At 36.4% G+C, this 22,994-nt stretch overlaps 4 protein-coding genes across 5 annotated transcripts; 2 read left to right on the top strand and 2 right to left on the bottom strand.

Moving 5' to 3' along the window:
- Positions 1–1,077: 1,077 nt before the first annotated feature.
- LOC113778515 (BTB/POZ domain-containing protein DOT3) lies at positions 1,078–5,300 on the top strand. Of its 2 annotated transcripts, XM_027323952.1 has the most exons (6): positions 1,078–1,216; positions 1,368–1,437; positions 2,210–3,105; positions 3,258–3,525; positions 3,618–3,746; positions 4,613–5,300. In XM_027323952.1, exons 1-6 carry the CDS (start codon positions 1,092–1,094, stop codon positions 4,976–4,978), a joined length of 1,854 nt encoding a protein of 617 aa, XP_027179753.1. In that variant the 5' UTR covers positions 1,078–1,091; the 3' UTR covers positions 4,979–5,300. The 2 variants fall into 2 exon arrangements, with proteins under 2 accessions (XP_027179753.1, XP_027179754.1); XM_027323953.1 differs by having other exon boundaries at positions 1,124–1,252; positions 1,368–3,105.
- Positions 5,301–5,602: 302 nt separating this feature from the next.
- On the bottom strand, positions 5,603–6,685 carry LOC113777928. The gene is made up of 2 exons (XM_027323161.1): positions 6,437–6,685; positions 5,603–6,319 (listed from the first exon to the last, which is right to left on the bottom strand). Exons 1-2 carry the CDS (start codon positions 6,557–6,559, stop codon positions 5,891–5,893), a joined length of 552 nt encoding a protein of 183 aa, XP_027178962.1. The 5' UTR covers positions 6,560–6,685; the 3' UTR covers positions 5,603–5,890.
- A 459-nt stretch (positions 6,686–7,144) lies between these two features.
- LOC113778234 (CMP-sialic acid transporter 5) lies at positions 7,145–12,275 on the bottom strand. The gene is made up of 7 exons (XM_027323559.1): positions 11,996–12,275; positions 10,774–10,822; positions 10,460–10,686; positions 9,703–9,901; positions 9,448–9,591; positions 8,648–8,722; positions 7,145–7,838 (listed from the first exon to the last, which is right to left on the bottom strand). Exons 1-7 carry the CDS (start codon positions 12,148–12,150, stop codon positions 7,677–7,679), a joined length of 1,011 nt encoding a protein of 336 aa, XP_027179360.1. The 5' UTR covers positions 12,151–12,275; the 3' UTR covers positions 7,145–7,676.
- A 2,060-nt stretch (positions 12,276–14,335) lies between these two features.
- Positions 14,336–22,933, top strand: LOC113777999 (asparagine synthetase [glutamine-hydrolyzing] 2). The gene is made up of 14 exons (XM_027323235.1): positions 14,336–14,554; positions 15,828–15,966; positions 16,956–17,051; positions 17,294–17,435; positions 18,468–18,563; positions 19,133–19,227; positions 19,816–19,977; positions 20,069–20,149; positions 20,242–20,463; positions 20,581–20,715; positions 21,517–21,597; positions 21,698–21,784; positions 21,872–21,979; positions 22,377–22,933. The coding sequence occupies exons 1-14, from the start codon at positions 14,475–14,477 to the stop codon at positions 22,596–22,598; spliced, it is 1,746 nt and encodes a 581-aa protein (XP_027179036.1). The 5' UTR covers positions 14,336–14,474; the 3' UTR covers positions 22,599–22,933.
- Positions 22,934–22,994: the final 61 nt, after the last annotated feature.

The raw sequence follows: 22,994 nt of genomic DNA, 5'->3' as shown, positions 1-22,994 counted from the left end.
ATATTAAGGATATATATATATATGTAATTTTACTATTAAAATAATATATATATATATATATATATATATATATATATATAATCGAGCTCCAGTCATCTCGCGAGATAACGAATTTAGTATTTTTGAACTCGAATTCGATCTCGACTTGAGTTCGATGTTGACCGAACTTGAGTCGAGTTCAGACTCGAACCACTTGCGACCCGATTCATTTGCAGTCCGAGTCTTGGGAACCACTACCTTTTCTTTTCCTTCTACTAAAACAAAATATAGTCCACAAGCATATAACGGACGCTTCTCTAAGCTGTGTGAGTGGCTTTCACTGCTTTTAATAGAATGAATGATTGGTGGAAACCCCGAGCCAGAGCCAGAGCCAGGAGTAAACTCCTTGAAATTCAATGGAAAAAAACAAAAAAGGTTGTATTCTTTAAGCTCAGCAAATAGCTGCAATCTTACTTGAGGGCCCTTAGCACGATGTAAGCATTAGGAAGAATAGCAGATTAAGAGTTTTAATAGCTTTGCTGATGGAGCTCGTATAATCAGAGATGATGTTTTATGGACCCTTTTATTTGTAGACTGGGATCTGCTGCATAAGGCCTGTTGGCAGAAAAGTTACATGGTACAAACAGATTTTCCAAGTTTGCGACGACATAAATGTACACATAAGCATATATTTCTTGTCAAAGCAATACATCCTGAATGATTTACAATCACATATACCTGCTATACTGTGCTTTAAGCAGTTAACTTCGTCTAAGCCACAAAGATTAGGCACTGGTCAAGCATGCATTTACGTGGGTATTATTTGAATGGGACTACACATGCCTCAGAATACCAGACATTCTCTTTATTCTTGTGGATGGTTTTGAATTGTCATTGTGCCTTAATACTATATCGATGACAAATTAACTTCAAGAGACTTTAAGAAGACAACTACCACCTTGTTTGTTGGATTTTTGCATTCCAGCCATAGACTCACCTATCACGTATTTATTCTTCCTATGCCCCCAGCAGCCCCACTCATTTTCTGCCTCTATATCAGCTGAATTGCCTTCAGTATGGGCAACAGAGTACTCATGATGAAGTCTGTCCAAATGGAGCAGCAACAAAGCTCTAGCAGTGACTCTGATGGCATTGATCAAGCTCGTGGTTATAGTATTATAGTTCCAGGGAACCTCATTGCAACAACAGATGGCTTTGAAAAGAAAGAGCATTCATGGTAACGACCCTAGGATCTCATTGAAGCTCAAGATTGGTAACCATTATAATCCTCTAGTTTGTCTAGGAGTATGAATGAACCAATAGTTCCTGCTACAAAAAGTTTTTTTTTTTGTTTTTCCAATCTCTGGCAATTATGTTAACTTGTGCAGGTTTGCTCTCTCTCCAATTCCATCAGATCTATCTATTCAGGTTGAAGACATCAACTTTTGTGTTCACAAGGTAACATGAGACAAAACCAAACTTATCAGTTTTGCTTTGAATCCTTTCAGTAAAATGCTTCACTGGTAATGAAAATCGAATTCACAGCAGAATGATAACTAAACTGGCGAAGTTTTGTAACCTACAACGCAGTGTACAAGATCAGGGAAAGTGCAAGGTTCACTTAAACAGCCATTTTCAAACTCTGTGCAATATTATTCCTGCACCTTGTTTCTAAATTTAGAAATACACAAAATAATCAAGTAATGCTACAGCATTTGTAAATGTCTTCTTTTGTTTCACCATGCAGTTTATACCACCTATGTCATTTTGCTAAATGTTCTCTTTTTACTTCTCCAGTTTCCAAAGCATCTACATAATCAGAGATGCTCCTATAGAAAGGTTAATTGCACAAAAGGGAGGGCAAAAGAGGAAAGAAGAATCTGAAATATGGAGAGACAACTTGCATAATAAATATACTTAAAAACAGTTTTAAGAGAGACTGCAGCTGAATGAAGGTTTTGATAACTGAAAATAACCAGAGAGCTCTTGCATGTAAAGGCAGTAAACCTTGATGAGGAATATCTATAAACATACAACTAAATGACTCGAAAAAATCTTACATTTTACCTACAAATGAAACACGGGTCTAAAACTATGTTTCTGTACTAATGGCAACCGAGTACACCATACATGTGTACAATGTAGACATTTTAGTAATTAGACTATATCTCAATTAAGTTGTGCTTTCATGAGGAACAACCATTTCATCTTACTTATCCTCCTGGAACAGTATCCTTTAGTCGCAAGGTGTGGCTACCTAAATAGACTCGAACTCGAGCCTTCAAATCCAGATTTAGGTTATGATCTCAAACTCGAAAACTTTCCAGGTGGATCAGAAACATTTGAACTCGTCCTGAAATTCTGTTATGACCTGCCAATAGGCTTAAACCCCAATAATGTAGCAGCACTAAGATGTGCTTCAGAATTTCTGGAGATGACTGAATCACTAGAAGATGGAAATCTCATCTCCAAGACTGAAGCTTTCTTTACGTTTGTGGTCCTTTCTTCATGGAGAGACTCAGTCACTGTCCTCAAATCATGTGAAAAGCTGTCTCCATGGGGTGAAAACCTTCAGATTGTTCGAAGATGTTGCGACTCAATTTCATGGAAAGTATCTCGAGAAAACTCAGCCACAGTGGAGAACATCAGTGAAGAAGATTGGTGGTTTGAGGATGTGGCTACTCTTCGCATTGATCACTTCATAAGGATCATAGTAGCCATAAGAGCAAAAGGGACAAAACCAGAAAGTATAGGTTCATGTATCATGCGATACGCAGAAAAATGGTTGCCAGATATAGATGCAGGTAAAGCAATAAAAAGACGTGGATATAGTCAAAATGAGGTACAATGGAGTGTCACAACTGGCAAGAGCCTGGAAGGGGTCATTGGACAGAATAAGGAGCATAGAATGATCATAGAGAGTCTAGTAAGTATACTGCCACCTCAGAAGGAAGCTGTTTCTTGCAAGTTCCTTCTGTGGATATTGAAGATGGCCCTAGTGTTTTCAATATCCCCAGCTTTAATCTCAGAGCTCGAGAAAAGAGTTGGAATGGTTTTGGAAAAAGCAAATGTGAATGATCTGCTGATACCAACTTATACAGTAGGAGATCAAGGGAAGATGGTAAAGTGAGTTCCAACCTTCTCTTTAGCTCAACTTCAAGATTTAATTGTCTAAGAAGATGTCTATATAGTACTTCCAAACCCTTTTTCAAAAGTATACTTTCCAAGTAAAATGATAAATTCCTCTAAATGTTCCCCACATTATGTTGATTACCCAGGATGACCAATGACCGGACAATGCACAACATAGACGTTGTCCAAAGGATTTTGGAGTACTTCTTGATATATGAACAGCAGCAGCAGCTGCTGCTGCAACAAAATCCAGGGACATTGACTGTTGGCAAACTCCTTGACAACTATCTAGCAGAAGTTGCAAGAGATCCCAATCTCTCCATCTCCAAGTTTCAAGTTTTAGCTGAATCTTTGCCTGAAAATGCTCGAACATGTGATGATGGTCTCTATAGAGCCATTGATACTTATCTCAAGGTTATCAGTCTACCTTTTCCAATTCTAAATCCATTATATTTCCATAAAATATATTACCATATTTGAGACACTAACAATCTGGTTTCCTACAGACTCATACTTCACTATCAGAACAAGACCGCAGAAGGCTATGCAAAATCATGAACTGTGAGAAGCTGTCAATTGACGCATGTATGCATGCAGCACAAAATGACAGGCTGCCCCTACGAACTGTAATCCAGGTAACTGCAGTAAATAATCTGGAAAAGACATTGTTATGGCAGCACCCAGCCTCTAGGCAAATGGCATAATGAGCCTTTTGTGCTGTAAAATGCACCTAATTTTTTAAGATACAAGCACATATCTTAATCTCATCATGACTCTTTACATATCTGAAAATTTCAGCTTCATATGACAGGACTTAGTTAAATAGTTAGACATTTAACAAAGATATGAGAAACTGATAGGAAGCTCAGTTTTCCAGGCAAGGCTGCAAGCAATCTAATTTGTGCTAAAATCTTGACAACTATAAAAACTTATCGGTTTTTACTGTTCAGGCATGTCATTTTATCAACACAAAGAAAGCTGACATTTTAAGTGAAAGAGGAAAAATTAAGCAGTTGAAGAAGTATTTTGAATAATCTCTTCAATTTGATCAGAAGAATCATCTCATAAGCTGTTATGTCGTTCTCATCATCTCATAAGCTATTATGTTGCCTTTTTTTTTCAAGGTTTGGCATCAATAGATAATTTTCTAAATTTTGTTCATAGCTACACGTGGGTGTCTTGCACTAGATTTCTAACTCAGTAATAAAAAATATAAACTTAAAAGACCTGCACTGCTGCACGCCTCATAACATATATCATGATTGAAGGCAAAACTCTTGATACATCTTGATACAAAGGTACTAAAGTATGATGGTAAATGACAAGGATAATGTCCAGGTACTTATGAAAAACCTTTAATATGTTTCAGAAGATAATATGAGTGCTAGTGAAGGAAAGAATGGTATCTTTATGACAAGCCAATAAACAACCATTTTTTCTTCTAAGATTTTGTGCTTACTTAGAAGAACATCTCTGACCTTGCAAAGTGACATAAATACAGGTTTTGTTCTCAGAACAGGTAAAGATGAGGGATATAATACAAGGAAAGGATAACTGTGATGATAACCCTGATCAAGATGGAAGCTGGCTATGTACAAAGAAGGAAGTCAACACTCTCAAAGCAGAATTAGATATAGTAAAGGCCAAAATGGAAGAATTGCAGACGGACTATTTTGAGTTGCAGCAAGAATATGAAAAACTAAATAACAAACACAAGAGCTTATCAAGTTGGACATTTAAATGGATGAAAATTAAAAAGTCTTCTCTTGCCCAGGCCAAAACTGTTGAGGAAGAAGCTGATGACGGCCACCCTAGATCACACTCAGGCCATAAAACCAAGTTCCACAGGAGGGTATCAATTTCCTAAAGTTCCCCCTACCTAAGATCCGAAAGCTTTCTGAACTCGTTGTAGAAGACAGTAGCAGTTAAGTTTTGGATAAAATGGGCTAGTTGGAGCCTGTTCACATGCTGTGAGTTTTTTTTTTTAAAACCTCATTTCTCTTTCATAGACATGGCTTATATATTTGTGCAAATGTGTAAGAAATTTTAGTCATTCCTCTGGAACACATGAACAAAATATAACCTTCCAGTCCTTGTAGTAAGCAACTAAGTCTCGATAACATGAAAGACACATTTCAAACATGTAATCCTTTGAGCCACGAATAACATACATTTGCGATGAGAGTGCAGCTTCTCTGTCAACATACTTTCTAATGATTGCAGATCTATAATCCTCTACAAACCAGATGAAGTAAAAATTTCCTAGAGGAAACCAAAGAACAACTATCTGTGCATTAATTTCTCAATAAGCACAGAATTAACCAACTCATGGCTTGTCAATGGCTTGCAAAGCAAAAGCAGTAAAAGACAATCAGTATGCACATGCTATCAATTATCAACCTCCAACAGTTCAAAGCAAATATTATGTTTAGCGGTTGAAGGAAAACATCACAATCCGGTAGAGCAGAGCTTGATAACATCAGTGATCTCAATCAAAAAAAGTTAGCAAAATTCAGGTATTAACAACACTATTGGCCAAAAAAAGATTCCAGCTGCCTGTATACTCGTATTAATACTACATCGTCATCTTTCATCATTAACCTTGTTGAAGCTAATAAAGCTAAAAAGCTAAGTAACTTATCAACCCAGCCACATAAATAACACCAATTCTCATCTCGCATTTCAAAAACTAAATGTTCCAAATTCTACATAGCAATCGACTTCATACTTGATCACCAAAATGCTAATTCTCAAATTTGACAGCAGAATATTTTGAATTCTACCTAGCAAAGGACTTCATACTGCTCCACGGGAACTTGGCAGCCGCTGCACCAGTACTACCCCCACCACCAGGACCATCACGACTATGGCCACCACGACGAGGGGATCCGAACCTCTCTTGCCTGAACCCATTGGACCTATCTTTCCTCTCATCAAGCCAATGTGGAGTCCTGGGCTCACCATCCTCCAACATGCTTGATTTTTTCGAGGGCTTAGCCATGTTCTTCTTGTCCTCCTCAATCATTCTAATGGGATACACATCAGGTGAAATTGATAAAGGATTTTTCAGGGTCACATAAGCCTTCTTGTAATCTGGTTTCGCAATCAACAGCCCACCTCTCTTCTTCTTCTTCCCATCCATATTCAAAGTCCTCACTTTGTCAACCTCAAAACCATAAAGGGACTCTAAAACCCTCTTTATCTCAATCTACATGGAAAAAAAAAACCCCACCAGATTAATATGAGAAAAAATGAATAAAAATTCAAACTTTAGTACAAATCAAGAAAAGATATATCCCATTTTGAGGTGGAGAAAAGTACATACCTTGGAGGCAGAAGGGATGGTTTTGAGGGCAATTTCCCTAATATTGGAGAAAGAGGAGGGCATGAGGAGCTTAATTGGTAGGTTTGCAAAGTGTACTACTCTTCTTCCCAATCTACTTGCCATCTTTATGCTTCTGTGCGCGTTTGGGAGTGTGAAAGTGTGTATTTCTGCAGTGATTTTGAGATCGTTCAGAGGTTTTCTGATCTCTACTTAAAATGATCAGTGGAAGGAGAAAGAAAGGGTTTAGCTGTTGGGCCGGGTCGAATTTTGTTGGCTCACTTTTATTGGTTAGCCGTGATTTTGTGGATGCAGCCCAACCACCAGCTCCCTCAAGGTGTCGGATTTGCCAAATTGGATTTTAACATAATTTACTGATGCCTCAAAAAAATAATTAAAAAAAGAGAGAGACTCCATGATCGTATCGTTTTGTCTTTTGATCTTTTGATTTCTAAAATCAATTACTTTACTGAGAATAAACGGGGTTAAAGTCGAAATTATTTGTTTACTTGGTTTAACTTCAAGATTGTAAGCATGATTACATATAAAAAATAATTTTCCGCAAAAAAAAAAAAAGTTATAGAAGAACAAATGACGTCAAAAGACAGTGTTTGGGTGTTATACATTAGTTGCAAACAAATCAGTGTGTGTAAATAAGGTGTGTGGCTCGCACTATTAAAATCACCAAAACAGAGGCAGTTCTATTGCTAATGCTACCAAAAAGATGTACGGCATGTACATTGCGTTTAACACAAGACATTAGTCTTTTTGTCGGTACAGTTTCACATGCCAAAGCTTAAATTTCATGTTCAGTTCCAAACCAAGAGAATGTTCCTCTTCTGAGGCCCTTTTACTATCCCCCAGATAAAAATAATGATAATAACCTGATAGTACATTGTAACAAGTAACAAGACGAAAAGAAGGGCAACCAGAAATGTGAATAGCATGCAGTGGTAGCTCTAGCATTTGCATCTTTGCATCTTCTCTTTGCACCTGATAATTTGCGTCTTTGCAGATTATCTTTATATCGTCCTCTAAGATAATAAAGAACAGAGTCCAGCTACATTTGATTGACACTTGACACCGGATGAATTTGACTAGCAAGAACAAACTCAGTACGCTATCCAAAGCGAGGAAGGCTCCTAAAAAATGCCAGCATATTTCCTCACTCATTAACTGATGTTAATGCAAGTAAAACCAATCGGCATAGTATACTATCTCCCACATAGCAGTTCATAACATCTCATGCCTCCTTTGCTTTGACTCCGTATGGGTACTTCTGGTAGACTGATACGCTGGTAATCACCAGTGGTAATGCCACAAGACAGTACAAGGAAGGTGGTTTGCCATCAAAGACAAACTGTAACAGAGCAGTGACGAGAAGTGCAGAAACAATGACAAATCCCTGCAGGCATTTTGGACAAGACAAGACAAGACGTTAAACGCTTAAACTGCATGCAAGAGGGAAAGAAAAGAAGGAGATGGAAGCAGGCAACAGGAAAAGAAATATGGGCATCAAAGGCGAGACACACTTACCTCAATCACAGGAAAATAATATTGGTATGCTCTAGAGCTTCACAATACTCCTATAAACTACTTTATCCAATTTGCAAGTAATGCGCATGTTAATAGATATTTCACACTAATTTCCCAAAAAAAACACCAAGAGTTGAGATAATACCGAATAACAAAACCCAAAACTCAATTGTCAGGAAACATATTATCGATTGAGTAAATGTATTTTCTTTTTTTTTTCTGATTTTTCCCGAAAAAGGATTGTTATCTCAAATTTATGGCTGGCCAGGCTGCTAGCTACCATGTCGACCTTTCTGGAACTAGTTATTTTGGCATCTATAGATGTAGAACTAGGCAGATGAAATCACAATTAGTGATGCTACACTAAAACAAAAGCCTTCAACTACAGACAGCCAACCAATTACTAGAAAAGCATCCCACCATATCAGTTCACCCCAAAATATTCTTCTTCCTCTACCCCTGGATTCCTGCATATGTACCTTTGTTGATTGGCCTATATTCTTGCACTCCAAAGCCTATATTTCTTGAAATTAGGTGTCCAAAATTTCTAGGGTATACATCAAGTTTTTGATGGATTAGCCCATCGCAAATGGAAAACAAGTATTTATTAGAACAGCACGATTTAAATACTGTCTGCTCCACCCTAACAAATAGTAAAAGTTAAGGGGCAAGACTTGCCTTTCGTACACCACCAGCATAAGATGTCACAAGGCCAACTAGAATCCCACCAACAGCATTGAATATCACAGGGATCTGAATAAAAGACAAAAAGCATGAGAATTTGAAGTATTCAAACACCATCAAATGGCTTGCCTCAAACATCCAAGTCTATCATCAGATGCATAAATCCCAAATGTTTTATGTTAACAAACAAAAGCGTATCCTACAATTAACCCTGTTTATCCTCATAGAGGTTATTTATCTATGAAAAGATCTATATATTAATGCCTTAATAACAAAACTTCAGAAGATAGCCTACTGGAAGGAATCGGTAACTCCAATAATACGAGGATAGTCATTCACTGAGTAAATAAGCAGAAAAAGATACTGACCAATTTATAATTCAAAACATGAGGAATTAATTCATTTGACTAGAAGTGTCCCGTGGACAACTTCCTATGCATAGTCAGAATAAACAAAGTCACAAAAGTAGAATGGCTTCAAATTATTGCGCATAATTGAAGTACAACACAGCACATCTGGCTCAAACCTTAGAAGCACATATGCAAATGTGATATATGTGAAATGCGTATTTGAACGTATTGCTTATCTAATGGGAGCTTATTACTATGCAGTGAATGAATCAAATTGACAGCGACAAATTTTGGTCATCAAAGTGTTTCTTTCTAATGATTTTTCCTCCTCACTGGTATAGGAAACTCAAACAAGGTACTGATTGCAGCAGAATTACAATTTAACCCTCAGACCACTTTAACAAGGTTCATTGTCCAAGAATAAGAATTAGCAAGTATAGTTACCAAAGTCAATGGAGTCCAGTCATAAAAAAAGCCATGTTGTCTGATGGTTTCTCCATCAGGAGACTTGTAAAAACTAGCCATCAAGCACAAGCTTCCAATAATAGACATCTCTACTGTCATCAAGTATGAGGTGTGTTTCTTAACCTGTTACAGGGACAGGAGGCAAACAAAGTGTATCATTATTCATTATAGTGTATAATGTAATTAGCTAGCACTTCAACCATCTATCTTCAGTTATTAAAAACTTTTGCCTACCTGAGATGCCCACTGACACAAAGCAGAAGCAAGACCAGATAGTACAGAAGCTACCAACACTGGAATGATTCCACGGAATAGAATTTCTTCAGGATTGCTACTGCTTGAAGCTTTGCTGGAACCTTCACCAACACTTAAAAGGACAGCTGCAAGTATTAACAAGAAAAGAGCCCCAATTTGCTGGATTGATTGCTTTTGCCTGTAAAACAAAATCAGAAAACACAGCTGAAAGGATTAGAAATCTCAATCGAACATCAATACTGGCAAGTCTGCAACTGCCTGTTAATTTAGCTACCCAAAAAGCAGTTCAGAACCATGGAGAGAATCCTAATATTGGCACATTAACATAGCAGAAATCAAGAATTTGCCCAAAAAAAAAACCATTTCAAATAAGAAGCAGCCACTAACACATTGATATCTAAGATAGGCAATTTATGAGAAACACAAAAAGAAAACTGACACTGAAGTCTCTTTGACAAGGGTAGCAGCATAAAATGATCACTCCTCCTAGGCATATCCATAAATCATAAATGACTGCCAACTACAGAAAAATAGTGTTCAACAAAGAATGACAGCATCTCCAGTTAACACTATCCCATGTTACTCCAAAAAAATCAGAGAATGATGGCACAAGTTCTTCAATAAGCATCAAGGTGCCAAAAACTAACTTCAAGAAGAGATTCAGACAATTGCTATAACTCTCTCATAAGCCATCTATTTGAAAAGTAAAAGCATTATACAGAAATGAGTTGCATACCTCAATATCATATAAGTGAAAAAAGCAGTGAAAAAAAGTTTGGTTTGGTTCAGCATTGAGAACGTCAAAGAATCAAGGTTTCTGTATGATATCTGCAACAAGCTATTTTGCAGTGCATATATGGCCGCTGGTAGTCCTGATGCAGTCAAAGAGCCAACTAAAGTCCACTCCCTGAATAGTTTCTTCAAAGTACCATCTTTTGCCATAAGAAGAAGAGCACAAATCACCTATGAAGCATTTATAAAGAAGTAAGTTTTCAACAGAAACACAACCATAAAATTAAAGATATGAAGTGCATAAGGCAGATGAATTACCTTCACCACCTCGCATGTCAAAACTACAGAAGTGACAATCACATCTCTCCTGAGGAAAAAAATATTCAAAATTATATTCAAATACTGGAAAAGTACCCTATGCCGACATATGATAAATACACTGTCCTCTAGATGGTAATAACTGATAAATGAATCAAAACCTGTCATTTTGACTGATAAAAATTCTAATTCACATAGTTCATGTTGTACAACTCAGTTTCAATTTAGTGATTCCACATCTTGGTCTAAGCAACATGTTTGAATAACATACAATGGAAGTGTAAATTGCTGGAGGTAATTTGGTGCGCTGTCATTAATATAACTATCCATAGGATTACACTGATATCCATGACAGGCAATATAGCTCATTGTTTGTTCTCTTGCTCAAGCTCCAGGAGTAGCAGACAAAACATCGTATATCCACACAGGAAACATCATTGTATTCAATCATCCACAATGCAATGCAAGGGATGGTTCTTCAATCGGATTTGTATTCTTGAATAGCAATCACTAACTCTGTTGAACTTCTGAATGAGCAATTTTAGCATGAGGCACAGGCTGCTTAAACTTTCACTAATTCCATCTCAAACTAACACCAGTAGTTGTTCCAACTTCCGAGTACTAAACCTAACAGCAAACTGGAGTGAAAGCTGGTAAAAAGTAAGACTCTAACTCTGTATGAAAATGGATAAATGGAGGCAAAAGCTTTCCTTGCTTCATTAAGTTGAGGAACATGCAGTGCCCACCATGAGACAAACGCCATTCGCATTTGTGTATACAGATGCTTCCACGTATTCGTACATAGACAGCTTTCTTTTTGACGGTTTACTATACTGTACTAGACAAAGACTCAAGATTTCTAGCACAAAGTAGCAATGTATAGATATATAACATTACTTCTTAGGATTGACAAATTTTTTTATTTGCAATACTAATTAATTGCCGGCTATTACCTTGAGAACTTTATTATTCACTCCAGCTTCCTAAGAATTATTATAATTGGCGGCTATGCCAGCTGATATGATAATCAAAACGATCACTACAAAGATTAACAAGAAAATCAAAACTTAAAACAGCAAAGAAATATAAAAACCTTTCCCAAATGCAGGTATATATATATGAAACAAAATATAGCATGATAGAAATCATCATTTCTTCGCCAAAATTAATGAATTACATAAAAATGAAAATGACAGAAAAAAATCCAAAGAAAAAGACTAACCCCGTGCACCGTTTGGAGATGAGAGGTTGAGCACCGTATTGTAGCGTGAGCAGCAAAGAATAGAACCACACTTTTCCGTTAGGGTTAGAAATTTGATCACCGGAGCTGGATTTCGTTACTTTTGACTTGGCCGCCGCCTCCGCTACAGCCGTCATGATCCGGCGACCAGGTGGCGGCGATCGCAGAGCTCTGGAGAATGTCTTGGAGGAGCAGTCAAAGTAGTTATTGTATTGAGCAGCTGCTGCTTTTCAGTTGCTTTGAACCTTCGGAGGCTCCTCTCTGGCACTAACTAACGGAAAAGTGTAGTATAGTCAAAGAAAAGAATATGAAAATGAATATAAAATTACAATTCAATATCTCATTATTGACAAAAAAAAAAAATCCCATATTCCAACCCATCTTTTATTTCGTGTACGTGACAATAAAAAAATATTATAATAGATAATGCAAACAATTTTTTTCACGTAATTTAATCCAAACTGTATTCCAACAAAAAAAAATTATATGTTAAAAAAAAGAAAATAAATACTTACATAGCATTTGACTGTAAAGTAAAGTGATTTATTTAACAGCTGGTTCAAATTAGAAAAAGTACGACTTCAAGAATAATATCACGAGATTGGCTCCAAATCAAGATTTGGATGAACTTTGTGGTTGGGTTTCTCAATTGCTGCTTACAAAGGTTTGATGAAAATAGGCAACAGATGTCGGAATGAGGAGAGACGATGGATGATGAAGGGATGTTGGAATTTTGGGGGAATAATGTGATTTTTCTTTAAATCCATTTAGTTATTGGACAAATCGGTAACTTATCAGCGCATGCAGATATGAATATGATCTTGCCGTGGAAAAGTGTCCGTAACTTAATTGCTAATTAACATAAACCAAAAAATGCAAAGCAGTTAGTAAGCTGGTTGGTTTGATACGGAATGTTCAGATTGTCCATTTTAAATAGGTGCACCTCTCAAGTGGGTTAACTTTTATTGTTTTTAAATGCGAGGGTTAATGGAACGGTCAAGATCAAGATGAATCACTTTTCGAATTTTAATGGACTATTTAATACGGAAAATAGATTAATGTGTGAAATGAAAATTTTGAAAAGCTTTTATTTTTTGGGCATTTTACCTGATTAAATACCATGGTGAGGTGATGTGATATAAAAAAAAAAGTTTTTAAACTTCTTTTCAAATAGGATTAACCGTAATTTTTCACTTAATTCCTAATTGATTGATTTATAATTTTTTTTGATTATATGTGAATTATCTTATCAATTAAACAGCAATTCTTTATCATTATATTAAACAACCACTATGTGTTTGGATTGATATTAATTACGAAAAAAATGTTTCCTTACATCATAAAAAGTTGTATTCTTAATTAGGAATGGCAACACGCGGAGATGGGGGAGGAGGGACAAAAAAGGGGTCCCCCACCCCAACTCTGTTTGTTTGGATTGAACATTATTTTCCTAATTTTATTTGCTTACATCATCATTACAATTCTCAATACACATTTTGATATTCTCAATTATCTTTTTATCTTACATACATTACAGCATAAAAAGTACTACAATAGAAATATCCCAAATAACTTACAATCCAAACAAAATTGTCATTTCTAATGAAGAATACAACCCTAAATTTTTTAAGTTTGAACACGATCCCCGTTTCAACAAAGAATGCACCATCGGTATGGATTCTAATCCATTGTCATACACCAATCTCAATCCTTAACATATGATAGGATATAAACGAACTTAATTGTTAAAATTTAATGAAAGTGTGAATAATATGGTCAAATTAGTGTTGCTGAAAAATAATTAAATTTTGTTAGCTTAAAATCTCATTTGTATCTCATGTATTAATGCTATATATATATTTAATGGATTCTAAAAATGTCTATTTTTTATTCAAAAATTTATTTTTATTTATTTTTAGTTATTTACACTCTCGCCATTTTGATTCAGTAAAGGAATTAAAATGAGACTTTTTCTTAAATATATATAAAAAATTTCGAATTTAGGACCTTTCTTGAGTACGCTACTTTCCTGCTACCCGTAACCCAATCCATCCCTTCGCCAAAATGACGGAGGATGGACAGAGATCGCAGACGGCCGCGTGATGCAACTCATGCACCGAATCATTTCCATTTAGAGAAGATGCACGATCACCTGACCATTGGGGCCCACTGACACGTTTCTAAATCAACGCTCAAACCCTAGTTAAATATCAGTTAAAACGAGAGAATCTTTTATAAAACTAGTAACAATCAACGGCTCTGATCTGCTCACCAGGAACTATAAATATGCCCCCGGATTCAGCAGCCTTATTTCCCAACAGCTGTCTTTCGTCTCTGTTTCAGAGCCTCCATTTCCACAGGGACGTCTCACACAACAGGAGCATCCATTCCACGCGCTCATACATTCAAATTGGAATACTCGCAGATACAGAGATAAAGGGAGAAAGAAGGAGACGCAGCCATGTGTGGAATCCTCGCTGTTTTTGGATGCATCGATAATTCTCAAGCGAAGCGTTCCAGAATTATCGAGCTCTCCAGAAGGTGATTTTCGTATAAAAGCTTTAATTTTTGTAATTTAATTTGGTTGTTTATCTATTTGTTCTGTTTAAACTGCATTAATTTAGCTGCGAAACTTGAATGTGATTGTATTTACGTGTATTTTTCAAGTGTTAGAACTTTAATCTTTAAGGTGTAATGATTATTGGATTGTTCTGTTGAGCTCATTAATATGTAGAATTGATTATCAAATAATGTAATGCGGAATGAGGAAAAATGAGAAATGATTTTGATTTAATTTACTCTCTGGCCTCCTAGAAAATATAATTGAATATGCATTTGATTTTTCAGAGGGGACTATCCCTGTTTATCAGTTCCGGTGATTGCGTTTGAAGCTAGCTTAATCAGCTGGATTTCTTTTTGAGGCTACATATAAAATTTTTTTGGCCACCAAGTTTCTAGGTAGAATTTTCTTGCAAGAAAAAGGGGTTAAAATTTTTAGCTATAGGCAGTTTCAATATTTAAGAATCATATTTACGTATTCTATTCATTTGATGATTTCATCGTAAGTTTCTAGTGTCGTAATAGTTACAGCATCAGAATATGGGAATTAATAAGTGTGTTTGATGATCTCACTTATCCCCTACTTGTGACATTTTTTGGTGAGCATAATGGGTGGTTGTGAGGTGGTAATAGTATGAAAATTTGAAGTCTGGCAAAGTCAAGGGAGGAATTAGGAGAGGAAACTAAAAATTGAGTACAGGCTTGGTAGCAGTAGAGGCTATGGGAGAAATAGCTCACTTTGAACTTGTAAAATCTTTTTGGTCGATGCAATTATCTATTTGAAATGTTTTTAACGTTTTGCCAGACTGAACAGCCAAAAGCATCATTCTCGAAACTGTTTACAGCAGTTTGCACTACATTGTTATATTTTGTCAATGGGTCATTAAGTTGAATGTCTAACTCCAGCGCATGAAAGCATGGTAGTACTCACTTTTGGGCAATATGGCCTTTCCAGTTGTCTTTTAATTTCGGAGTGAACTTTAAATTCATCAGACACTGTCAATGGGAATTAATATTTGGTCCCTGAAATCCCAAGAGTCTTGCAAAACACAAATTATAAGTGAAATGGACAATCAAAATATAAACGGATTACTCCGTTTTGCATCTACTTCTCACATGTTGTATGAAAGTAAATGACTGGAGTCTGTTTGTATTTTCTTGAATTTGAATATCATGATAAGCAGACAACTTAGTCTAGTCTACCAATGACATAAGTTTCCTAACTTATCTTTGATGTAATATGTTGAAAGTATAGGCTGCGTCATAGAGGTCCTGACTGGAGTGGCTTGCACTGTCATCAGGATTGTTATCTTGCTCATCAACGGTTAGCTATAATAGATCCCACTTCTGGAGATCAGCCTCTGTATAACGAAGACAAGACAATTATTGTCACGGTAAGAGCAGTTCCTTACAAATGATTACAGTGCTGCAAATTTTTGGATGGTCATATGATGAAATATTTTTGTAATCAATGTTTAAGGAATCTTAGAGAATTTTGGAGTGTTTGATAGTTTTAAAACCACAAGTGGAAAGTTTCTCACAAATGATTACAGTGCTTCAAATTTTTGGATGGTCATATGTGCAAATATTTTTGTAGTCAATGTTTATTCTTGCAAGTAATGTTATAGAATTTTGAAGTGCTTGTTAGTTTGAAAACAATCAGTGGAAATTTGCTTACAGACAAAAAGAGATACATATCAATCTTTATCTTGGAATTTGGTATGGCTGGGTAACTAGGTAAAACTTAATCTAGCTGACTACTAAATGAATTTTGAAGTGACTTTAGTATTCGTTGGCTGAATAGTTTTTTGTAGTCTTAGAAACTCATTGTGTGTATCTTTTAGGAGGTAGATTAATTCATCATCCTTGTTTATTGTATGTTACTATAATTTTTATACAAGTTCCTTACCTGTTTCTTAGATTAGTTGATCAATATTTTATGTAGGGGTACAAAGTGTCTAGATTTTGACTCAAACAAAAAGATTGTATCTAAAGGGATCAGTTGGATATCGGTAGCAAGACAAATATTGTGTGTATCAAGCATCTATGCATTTTTTTGTCATTTTTTTTCCCTTTGGCATTGGCACTCATTTTGTTTCATGTTACTCATAGTCATAAGGCTTTCTAATGAGCATCGGAAATCACTATGGTTGCCTGTCATATACAAAGATTTAAAGGTAGGAAGACTGTATATAAGTATTGGAGGAGGATGGGCTGGAGATGAAGAGATGGAGCCGCAGCCGTATGAATGTGTTTTTTTTGTTGTTTTTAAATTTGATTTAATACCTATTTGGGTACTATCTCAAATGCCATAATGAAAATCATTCTTATATAGCTTTTCACTTGCTCACCATGAACCTTGATCTATACTTCTCTCTGTTAGGTTAATGGGGAGATATATAACCACAAAGCATTAAGGGAAAAGCTGAAGTCTCATCAGTTCAGAACTGGAAGTGACTGTGAAGTTATTGCACATCTTGTAAGTACTTATATTCCCTCTGCAGTTATAGGTCCACCACTCTTCCGATCTAACAATGGTTGAAAGCTGTTTTCTGCCTGCTACCCGTATATCTCCTCTATTCTATTTTCTCATTATAATAATATACACTACGAATTAGCTGAAAATGACATGTCTACATTTCTGTCCATCTTTAAAGTTCTTGTTGTAGCATTATTTTTCTCCTCTCCTTTTATTATGAACTTCCACATTGTTCTTGGTAGTACGAAGAATATGGAGAAGATTTTGTTGACATGCTGGATGGAATGTTCTCCTTTGTGCTTCTTGACACGCGTGACAAAAGTTTCATTGCTGCTCGGGATGCTATTGGTATTACACCCCTATACATGGGTTGGGGCCTTGATGGTATGCCACATTTTTATGATTAATGCATTTAGTACTAGCTTTATCAATCCTTGGTAACATAAATCTAGCTTGGTTGTCTTCGTTTTTTTCTGCACAACTTGGTAAATTCTAGTTCTCTTTTTACAATAGGCTGCGGTGAAGAATGGATTTGAGAAAATGGTATTCATAGCCAACAATTGTTGTCTGGTTGATAAGTTTAGATTGTTGAGTTGCAGATATTGTTATCATAAATTGGAGTACGTGTCTCAATTAGCTGTGCATCTTCTTTTCCTGTTGTAGAGCTTAGGCAGTCTTCCTCCATAGTTCGTGAAAATTTTTGGGATAGGTTATTAGAGTTTTGCTTCAGATGTTTTCATCCGTGATCTTCTGAAAACCTATATGTTTTCATCGGGAAGCTCAGACGAATTGTTTATTTGGAGCATTCATGCTTGTGCTTTCCTGTATATGTCAGACCCTTCTCTCACATGGATAAAGATATAATGCTTTTAATCTCGACTCTACACACGTTGTACAATGGTACTTTTTTAAGATTACATAGTTGTAGCTGGTTGCTACAGGTTATGTAGGTAGCTGGTAATCATTAAATGTTAGGACATAAATTTACAGCTAAAACTAAACTGGTATGCTCATGGGAAATTTGCCTTGGCTTCTTTAACTATTATTGAGCTGACCCAATCATATGGTTTGTAACTTAAATAATTCCAGCTGACTCGTTTATTTGGCTCAGTATTTTTTGCACATAAGTACACCAAGAAATAGTCTTTTCTTGTTTTTCGTTTTCAACATGAAATCGTTGATGATTTCAACCATTTATCTTCTTCTTTCTTTATCGACTCATTTGTGCTTTTGTTTTTTTAGTATTCATTTTTATTCTGACTTTGCCCTTACAAAAAGACAATGAAGAAGGAAAAGAAAAAATGAATGGTTTTTTCTATTTGCTGTATTAATGAAAAGGTTTTCAATTGGTTTTGATAAATCCTTGTGGATTATTGTGTTTATGCTAAACAGTGGACAGTGTTATCTTCTCTACAGGATCAGTATGGTTTGCATCTGAAATGAAAGCCTTGAGTGATGATTGTGAGCGATTTATGTCTTTCCCACCTGGCCATGTATATTCAAGCAAGAGAGGTATGCTCATTGAAATCTATTGCTTGCAGGCAATTATGCTTTTACAAATAAAGAATTTATTTTACTGTCTATTTTGACTTTGCAAATTTTACTTGATGAGGTTTCATTGCAAGAAAATTTTGCAAGCTTTATATGAGAAGTGATGATACATTGAGATAGAAAAATGTTGATTTGCTGGTTTTTGTAGTGAATAAACTTATTAGTTCCGCATCATTGTTTTGAGATCATGTAAAACAATGATAATTGACCGGGAGGATTATGTCCTTTTATTAGCTCATGATTTCTCGCAGGCAAGAATACGAAAATAAGCCATTTTTCCATTTATCTTTCCTCTGTTTTAATTAACAGATAAAACTTATAATGTGTTGTAATGTTTTCTGAATGGCATGATTTTGAACCTTTTTTTAGTAGTTATGTAATCATGATTCCAAATAGCATATTAGATTTTTGCATAGAATTCTGGATTATTGCTATTAGAATGATTTTTGTGACTATATTTTCAAATATCCACTGTTTAAGCAAAGTACGGTTGAAACTTGTTTCCTTAGTCTCATTAACTACGTCCACAGGTGGGCTCCAAAGATGGTATAATCCAGTATGGTATTCAGAACAGATTCCTACCACTCCCTATGATTCCCTAGTCCTGCGAAAGGCCTTTGAGAAGGTGGGCTTCCATTATGGATAAGATTTTACCATAGGAGCCATGAATATTGTTCATCAGCTTGTGACCTCCTCTTCTCCCTCTCTCTCTCTCTCTCTCTCTCTCTCTCTCTCTCTCGACTTGAGCACATTCCATTCCACAAGTTAGAAGGAATTAATGTGTAATGTTATTTCTTTGGGTAATATAAGGCCATTGTTCTCCATGTCTGCATATTCTTGTTTCTGTTCTTTGGTTAATGCACTTGTATTATTCTGCAGTCACTTTCCAATTTTTTCTTGTTCCTTTCGGGTATTGTCTCTTTTTTCTGTCTTCATACTTGGATACTCCTCCCTGATATATTCATATTGGTGTTCTCTCCTGATCTCGTAATTACAGTTTCTGATCAATTTTATAAGAAATAAGTTAACATGTGCTATTTGACTTGAACATTCTTTGATGAATTCAAACATGGTTCTCATGCTACTTCAGCTTTCTACATCCTTTGATATGTAGTGGAATAACATGTAATTTAATAGATTTTGCACTTGCTTTGTCATATTTATGGAATATTCATTTCTTATTGCCTATGCCATCTGTTTCTTAAATATGCAGGCTGTGGTTAAGAGACTCATGACAGATGTGCCATTTGGTGTTCTTTTATCTGGTGGCCTTGATTCATCACTTGTTGCTGCAGTGGCATGTCGATATTTGTCGGAATCAGAGGCTGCCTGCCAATGGGGGTCTCAGTTACATACTTTTTGCATTGGCTTGAAGGTAGTACTGCACTTGAACGCTGCAATACTTTTGCAATTTGATCGTGTGTCCTCCTTTTGTTTATTATTTGATTTTTTTTCATCTTATTTAGGGTTCTCCAGATCTGAAAGCTGCCAGGGAAGTAGCTCAATATCTTGGCACTCGTCACCATGAGTTCCACTTCACAGTGCAGGTGTTTTCCCCTCTACCCCTACTGTGCACACCATGATAATGTTATCGGACTCACATTACCCCCCTATTTCATGGTTATGATTGCTATATCAGGAAGGGATAGATGCACTTGAGGAGGTCATTTATCACGTAGAAACATATGATGTGACAACCATCCGAGCAAGTACCCCAATGTTTCTTATGTCACGTAAAATAAAATCTTTGGGAGTTAAAATGGTCCTATCTGGGGAAGGCTCTGATGAGATATTTGGTGGTTATTTGTATTTTCATAAGGCACCCAATAAGGAGGAATTCCACCAGGAAACATGCCGAAAGGTATGACAAGACATTAGCTTATCCCCAAAAAAAATTAGGGAGGCATTTCCCATGCCATGTTTTTTTTTTGTTTAAAACCTTATGATAGTTCTTGATAGCTGTTTCTTGTGAAATCAGATCAAAGCTCTACATCTCTACGACTGCTTGAGAGCCAATAAATCAACTTCAGCATGGGGTGTTGAGGCTCGTGTACCCTTCTTAGATAAGGAGTTCATCAATGTTGCAATGGGTATTGATCCTGAATGGAAAATGGTTAGTGCTTTAAATATTTCTGTGGTCTAGGTCATGTCAGGGCTAAGGCTGAAACCTCAGAAACTTCAGATAATATACTTTTTACCAGTGCTGTTATTACATGTAAAGGCGTAGAAAACATACAGAAAACAGCGACTTATTTCCAAGAGTAAGGCTGCCTCATCTTGACCTGAAAGGTCCGGGTTTCAATTTCTGATAATAGCCTCTCTACTTGCTTGCATACACTTTGCTTTCTACAAATTCTTCATTTGAGGTAGTTTGATGCAAGGGGTTTACCAATTTTAATTTCATTGAAGATCCAGCAAAATATATAGCAACACTACCATTTTTGTTTGATAGTCATTTCAACATCAACTTTTCCCGATCCTTTTTCTCGTTCCTTCTTTTACTGTAAAGATGTGTTTTAAATGTTTGTCATGGCTTTTAATTGCTTGGATCAATCTGCCAGTGATCCATCTGGGTAGATCTCTCTATTTGGGGACATAAAATTGCGTGACCATGTTCCTTTTTCTTCACAGCATTTAACACTAGATTGTAAGTTTTGACTTACTGTAACTTTTGAGTGTGTCTAACTTTTTCTGGGTCACAGTTGAAACTCCACATAAGCTATGTATACCGTTATACACACCTAAATACCTCATCTCCCCCCCCCCTCCTCCTCCTCCTCCTCCTCCCCTCTGCCCAAAAAATAAAAAAAATAAAAAAATAAAAAACCAACAGTCATCTGCTTATACAATGAAGCATCTTGAATGTCCATTTTCCGTTTATTTTTGCTGAGTACCTCTTATTGACCAATTGCAGGTAAGACCTGATCTTGGAAGAATAGAGAAGTGGGTTCTACGCTATGCCTTTGATGATGACCAGAATCCATATTTGCCAAAGGTTAGTTGTAACCTGAACCTGAAACAAAGGCTTTTAAACTATGAATTAGCGCACACAGCATTCTTTTTTTGGGCACTGAAACCTTCTTTTTTTGGTTTAGCACATTCTGTATAGGCAGAAGGAACAATTCAGTGATGGAGTTGGATACGGTTGGATTGACAGCTTGAGGGATCATGCAAACCAGCAGGTTGGGCTATCTCTTGTTCCCCCAGCCCACCCGATTTGTGTGGCTTCTGAATCATATAGTTGAATGGTTTTCATACATTATTGTCAGGTCACAGATACAATGTTAGCCAATGCAAGTTTCATTTACCCTGAGAATACACCGACAACGAAAGAGGGATACTACTACAGGGCTATCTTCGAGAAGTTCTTTCCTAAGGTGGGTTTGCTTCTAGAGCCAATAAATAAGAAAAATTTGAGATAAAGGAAATCTTGATAATAAGGGAGGGTAAGAAACAAACAGATATAAGATGAAGTTATGATCATCAGCCTGAGCTCGTTAAACTGAAAACTTTTTTTTTTTTTAATATAAAATAGGCTCGTCACTCTACATGCTTGTTTTATTGGTTTATAGAACTAGACATGACATGATCTAGATTTGGGAATATTGCATGTTCTTGTGTCTCTTTTCTTTCATATTAACCCTGCATGCATTGAAGATTCGTACTAGTGACTTTAACACTTGTACAATATGTCAATTTTTCGTGGATGTTTGTGGGTTTCTCCACCCCTTTTCAATTTCTGCTTCTCATTCTGATTTTTCTTTCTTTGATCAGAATGCTGCAAGGTCAACCGTTCCTGGAGGTCCAAGTGTGGCATGTAGTACTGCAAAGGCTGTAGAGTGGGATGCTGCATGGTCAAAGAATCTTGATCCATCAGGCAGAGCGGCTCTCGGTGTTCACCTTGCCGCTTATGAAGATGCAAAGGAGAGTAAAATGACGGCATCAGAGACCTCGCTGCAGAAGCTACAAGCAGAGAAGACTGCGGTGGCTGTTTAACTTCAGGTTAGTTTGTATAGGTTGGAGGGCCATTCTCATGCAGTAACTAGTTTTTCCCAATTATGGTTCAGCTGTCAACTACAAACGGGTGGTGTTGACATAACCGGAAAGGAAGCTGAAAGATTTGTAGCATTTCACAGAACACAGTTTCTAGTGTTTTTTTGTATCTTTATGGATGTTGATTGCTTGTCCCATGGCCTCCGGTTGGTTATTACTGGTAAAAGAACTCAAGTTCCCTTGTAATAGCTAGTGTTTTAATTCTTTTGTTTCCTTGTAGATGGTTCTGGAAAAAAGTGGCTGTTCCCGAATAAGATGACTTATTTGATTTGCTCTGAGCCTCAACTAGAAGTCTTTCTTCGCGGTAAAAAAGAGGGGGCAAAAAAGGATTCAAGGCAT

The sequence above is a fragment of the Coffea eugenioides genome, chromosome 7, assembly GCF_003713205.1.
Source record: "Coffea eugenioides isolate CCC68of chromosome 7, Ceug_1.0, whole genome shotgun sequence".
Lineage (NCBI taxonomy): Eukaryota > Viridiplantae > Streptophyta > Magnoliopsida > Gentianales > Rubiaceae > Coffea > Coffea eugenioides.
Note: the sequence above shows the minus strand (reverse complement) of the source record. Positions and strands in the feature narration are given on the sequence as shown.